The sequence below is a fragment of the Alosa pseudoharengus genome, unplaced genomic scaffold (genome assembly GCF_046254945.1).
Source record: "Alosa pseudoharengus isolate Yale_2024_CS ecotype anadromous, Long Island Sound unplaced genomic scaffold, YU_APseudo_1.1 YU_APseudo_1.1_scf_4, whole genome shotgun sequence".
Taxonomy (NCBI): Eukaryota; Metazoa; Chordata; class Actinopteri; order Clupeiformes; family Clupeidae; genus Alosa; species Alosa pseudoharengus.
The window spans coordinates 2070253-2074959 of NW_027468774.1; the positions used below are offsets into that span (position 1 = coordinate 2070253).

The following is a 4707-nucleotide window of genomic DNA, read 5'->3' on the forward strand; positions in this document are numbered from 1 at the left end:
ATCGTGTCAGGGCCAGACGAATCGTATCAGAGGAATCGTATCAGAGGGCTGCTGCTTTCTGAGACCATATGGCACAAAGCAACAGGTTGCACACACACTGTTACCTAGCAACAGAGAAAAACAAGCTTGCTTCCTGGTGTTGGTGTGACGGAGGGGAATGCTCTTAGAGAGATCAAACCAAAGGATTAGTGCTGGGCTTTACTTACCTTACACACACACACACACACACACACACTAACACACCACTCTGATGTATAATTCACAGGTAGCGAGATGGACTGAGTAACAGACAGATGAGGCACTGAGGGCCACACACACACACACACACACACACACACGGCTGCCGGATCTAACCTCTGATACACACACCCTGCAGGAGAAGGAGCACCGCTCACAACAGGTAAGAACACAATTTCATAACACACACTCTCACACACACTCTGACACACACACTCTCACACACACTCTCTCACACACTCTCACACACTGGTGAGGTGTGCAGGTAGCGGAGGCTGTTTTGATTGGCTGTAAATAATGCTGTACCAGCTCAGCTTCTCTACAGAGCAGAACACACAGAACACACAACAGAGTTTTTAACATCACTCAGATTTTTTTCTCTCTCTCATGCATCTCTCTATGCCTCTCTATCTATCTTTCTCTCTCTCTATATCTCCCTCTCTCTCTGTCTTACACACACACACACACACTATTTCCTCATTGTAGTGTGGTTCTTTCATGAATGTAGGTTTGTTACTGAATGGAATCTGATTTGAGGTGAAATACGTTATGATGAGAGAGAGCATCTGCAGTTCTGTGTGTGTGTGTGTGTGTGTGTACGCATCTGCAGTTCTGTGTGTGTGTGTGTGTGTGTTTGTGTGTGTGCACGCACCTGCAGTTCTCTGTGTGTGTGTGTGCACAAACTCTCTCTCACACACAAACAGCACGCACGCACATACACACACAGACAATACACACACATACACAAACAGACAACACACACACACACACACACACATACATACACACACACACACACACACACACACAGACAGACAATACACACAACACACACATACATACACACACACACACACACACACAGCATTCCACAGCATCTTCCATCTTAGTGATTAGTGTGTGCAGTGATCTGTAAGACTACACCTGTCCTGATGATGTCATTATTCTACTTGAGAGTGGAATGACAGTCAGGCCCCCAGAGATTTGGCTCACTCAACTGCATTCTGGGAAATGTAGGACATGACACTGACACTCACCTGCTTAACCAACACACCCCACACACTGATACTCACCTGCTTAACCAACACACCCCACACATTGGGGTTGTGTGTGTGTGTGTGTTTCCACCGAGTGTGTGTGTGTGTGTTTCCACAGTGTGTGTGTTTCCCCAGAGTGTGTGTGTGTGTGTGTGTTTCCACCGAGTGTGTGTGTGTGCGTGTGTTTCCACAGTGTGTGTGTCTGTTTCCACAGAGTGTGTGTGTGTGTGTTTCCACCGAGTGTGTGTGTGTGTGTGTGTGTGTTTCCACAGAGTGTGTGTGTGTCCAGAGCCTGGCAGGTGGTGTGCGTCTTTAAGCAAATTTCAGTTGTGTGTGTGTGTGTGTGTGTGTGTTTGTGTCTCTGTGTGTGTTTGTGTCTCTGTGTGTGTGTGTGTGTACTCTCTGCAGCAGCATGGCTAAGGGGAAGAAGGGGGCAGAGCCTAAAGGTCGTAAGGTCACGCTGAAGATGGCCAAGGCGGCGGTGCGCGTGACGGTGGACGGCAAGCGGCGTCTGGACCTGAGCAACATGGACATCGCGTCCTTCCCCAAGTGCATCCTGCAGCTGAGTGACGTGGAGGAGCTGGACCTCAGCCGCAACCTGCTGCGGAAGCTTCCGGACTCCATCGACCGCTTCACCAACCTGCGCTGGCTGGATCTCCATAGCAACCAGCTGGAGGCCGTGCCCCGCTCCGTCGGCCGCCTCCAGCTCCTGGTCAGCCTGAACCTGAGCAACAACCGCCTGGCGCCGCCCGGCCTGCCCCCCGAGATGGGCCTCCTGACCGCGCTGCGTAGCCTCAACCTCGGGCTGAACCGGCTGGACGTCGCGCCCGGCTTCCTGTCCGCTCTGCGGGAGCTGCGGGAGCTCGGCCTCTTCGGTAACCAGCTGACCAGCGAGCCCGGCGCCCTGCTGCGAGGCCTGGCCAAGCTCCAGCGCGTCAACATGGCCGACAACCCGCTGACCCCCTCGTCCCCCCCGCCACCGCAGGGCACCGTGCGGAGCGCTGACCACCTCTACCTGGTGCGCCAGGCCCACCTGTGCCACGAGTGCCACCTGCGATGCCACGAGCAGCGCCAGCGTCTGGAGAGCCGTGCCAGTGGGCACACGCCCCACCACAAGGGGGCGCTGTTCACCGGACTCATCACACCCAACTCTGTGGCCCAGCAGGAGCAGGAGGTGTGGAGATGAGGAGAGGAGGAGGAGAGGAGGAGAGGAGAGGGGGAGAGGAGGAGAGGAGAGGGAGAGGAGGATGAGAGGAGAGGAGAAGGAGAGGGGGAGAGGAGGAGGAGAGTGGCCTAGCATGAGCAGGAGGTGTGGAGAGGAGGAGAGGATGAGGAGAGGAGAGGGGGACAGAGGAGGAGGAGAGGGGGAGAGGATGAGAGGGGGAGAGGAGAGTGGCCTAGCAGGAGCAGGAGGTGTGGAGAGGAGGAGAGGATGAGAGGGGGACAGAGGAGGAGGAGAGGAGGAGAAGAGGGGGGAGAGAGGGGAGGAGGAGCAGAGAAGGAGGAGAGAGGAGAGTGGCCCAGCAGGAGGTGAAGATAGGACAGGAGGAGAGGACAGACAGAAAGAATATAACGTCCAGACAGAATTCCTTTGAAAGATGACCCACGACCTCTAACACAACTATTATTTTATGTGAAACAGTTCCATTCAATAAAAATGATATTTTCCAAAGGAAAACCTGCCCAAGTACATTGTGTCAACATGTCAAATATGATGTTTTATAGTTTATTGATGATTTGATATTGAACATAATACATTTATTTTTCCATCTGAGCGTATATGTGAATTTAAACCACATGACTGGAGAGCAGACCAGCTGCAGGAGGTGATGCTTTACTGCAGGAAGTGATGCTTTACTGCAGGAGGTTGTCACTCCCCGAGTCGCTACCGGATGTGGAGAGGGAGTTAAGTCATTTAGAGACGAATGACCGCGTCGCAGGAAGTGTATCATAACAAAGGGGCGCCAGACCCTCTTGTAACAGCTGTACTCAGTAATACTGCAGACTCGTAAAAGTAGTTAGAAAATAAGGCAGAACAACGACAAGTTTCCTCATGCTGCTTCCTTATGTTGGAATGTGCAAAAATGTACAAACAATCAAGAGGATGCCTTCTTCTATGTGATTTCTGCAACAGTGATACTGCAAACGTGTTGATAGCCTATTGTTGATTTATATGCTGTAGCCTAAAGCATGTCACACAGTAGCCTAGCCTACAGAAAACTATGTGATGTGATATAATGATAACTTGTATGCCTACAATGGTTTATTAAACATCTTAGTCATTTATTTAGTCAGTCATCATGTTCATGTTCATGAATAGGAAGGACACCTAAACGATAGCCATAAACCAAAATTTCGCGCAGTATCTGCCGTGATTCCCTATGCGTGAGATCTCGTGGACAGTCAGTCGCGATCGATTATTTAATAAATAAATGTAAATTACGAATAATAATAAAAAGATTCTACCTAATGTGACTATTTTTTCCATGAACTGTAAAAGAAAACACGCTTTTTCCAGCTGTATTCTCCATAAAGAGTAAAGTAAATTATGTGCTTATTTCCGGAATTGACGTCACTTCCTGGACTCGTCTGAGGCTGGTCTAATGGGTCTGAGGTCTCTCAAAGACTTAACCCCTACTGCTCCCACTGCACCACACTGCGGATGTGAGTCGCGCATGCGTCACTTTGCTACTTTGCAACTACCAGTGCTGTTAGCCACAGAATAATGACATTAGCCTACACAGCAGTAATGTATTATTTAGCGTAAGGCATCACATTTTCACGGCATGATCTCTAATGTCAGTTCTAGATTAGAGGCTGAAGTAGCCTGCTAGCACACGGTGATGCTTTACTGCAGGAGGTGATGCTTTACTGCAGGAGGTAATGCTTTACGGAAGGAGGTTAGGGTTTACTGCAGGAGGTGATGCTTTACTGCAGGAGGTAATGCTTTACGGAAGGAGGTTAGGGTTTACTGCAGGAGGTGATGCTTTACTGCAGGAGGTGATGCTTTACTGCAGGAGCTGATGCGTTACCAGTGTTGCCACAGTTACCTTGATAAAAGTCATCTGATTACTGATTACTCCTTTAAAAAGTAACTTAGTTACTTTACAGATTACTTGATTTTAAAAGTAACTAATTTAGATTACATTCAGCAGCTGTCGACAACACCCACCGCCGCCTCAACATAAAAATGACACACACACACATACTTTAGCCTACATAGATACTGAAATTCAGATGAATATGTTTGTTAACTGCAAAAAATGAATTCTAACCAAGTGTTATTGATCTTTTATTAAGATTAAAAAATCTATTTGGCATTGTTTTTAGTATGAAAAGACTTACCTAGCGCCCTCTCAAAAGATCACTTTGACTTAATTTAAGAAGACTTTAACTTATTTTAAGGAGTCTTATCAAGACAAATTTGCTCAAT

General features: G+C 48.5%; 1 protein-coding gene across 1 annotated transcript; it reads left to right on the top strand.

Annotated features, from left to right (window-relative positions):
• Positions 1-217: 217 nt before the first annotated feature.
• lrrc18b (leucine rich repeat containing 18b) lies at positions 218-2460 on the top strand. Its single transcript, XM_076266613.1, has 2 exons — positions 218-400; positions 1683-2460. The coding sequence occupies exon 2, from the start codon at positions 1687-1689 to the stop codon at positions 2458-2460; it is 774 nt and encodes a 257-aa protein (XP_076122728.1). The 5' UTR covers positions 218-400; positions 1683-1686.
• Positions 2461-4707: the final 2247 nt, after the last annotated feature.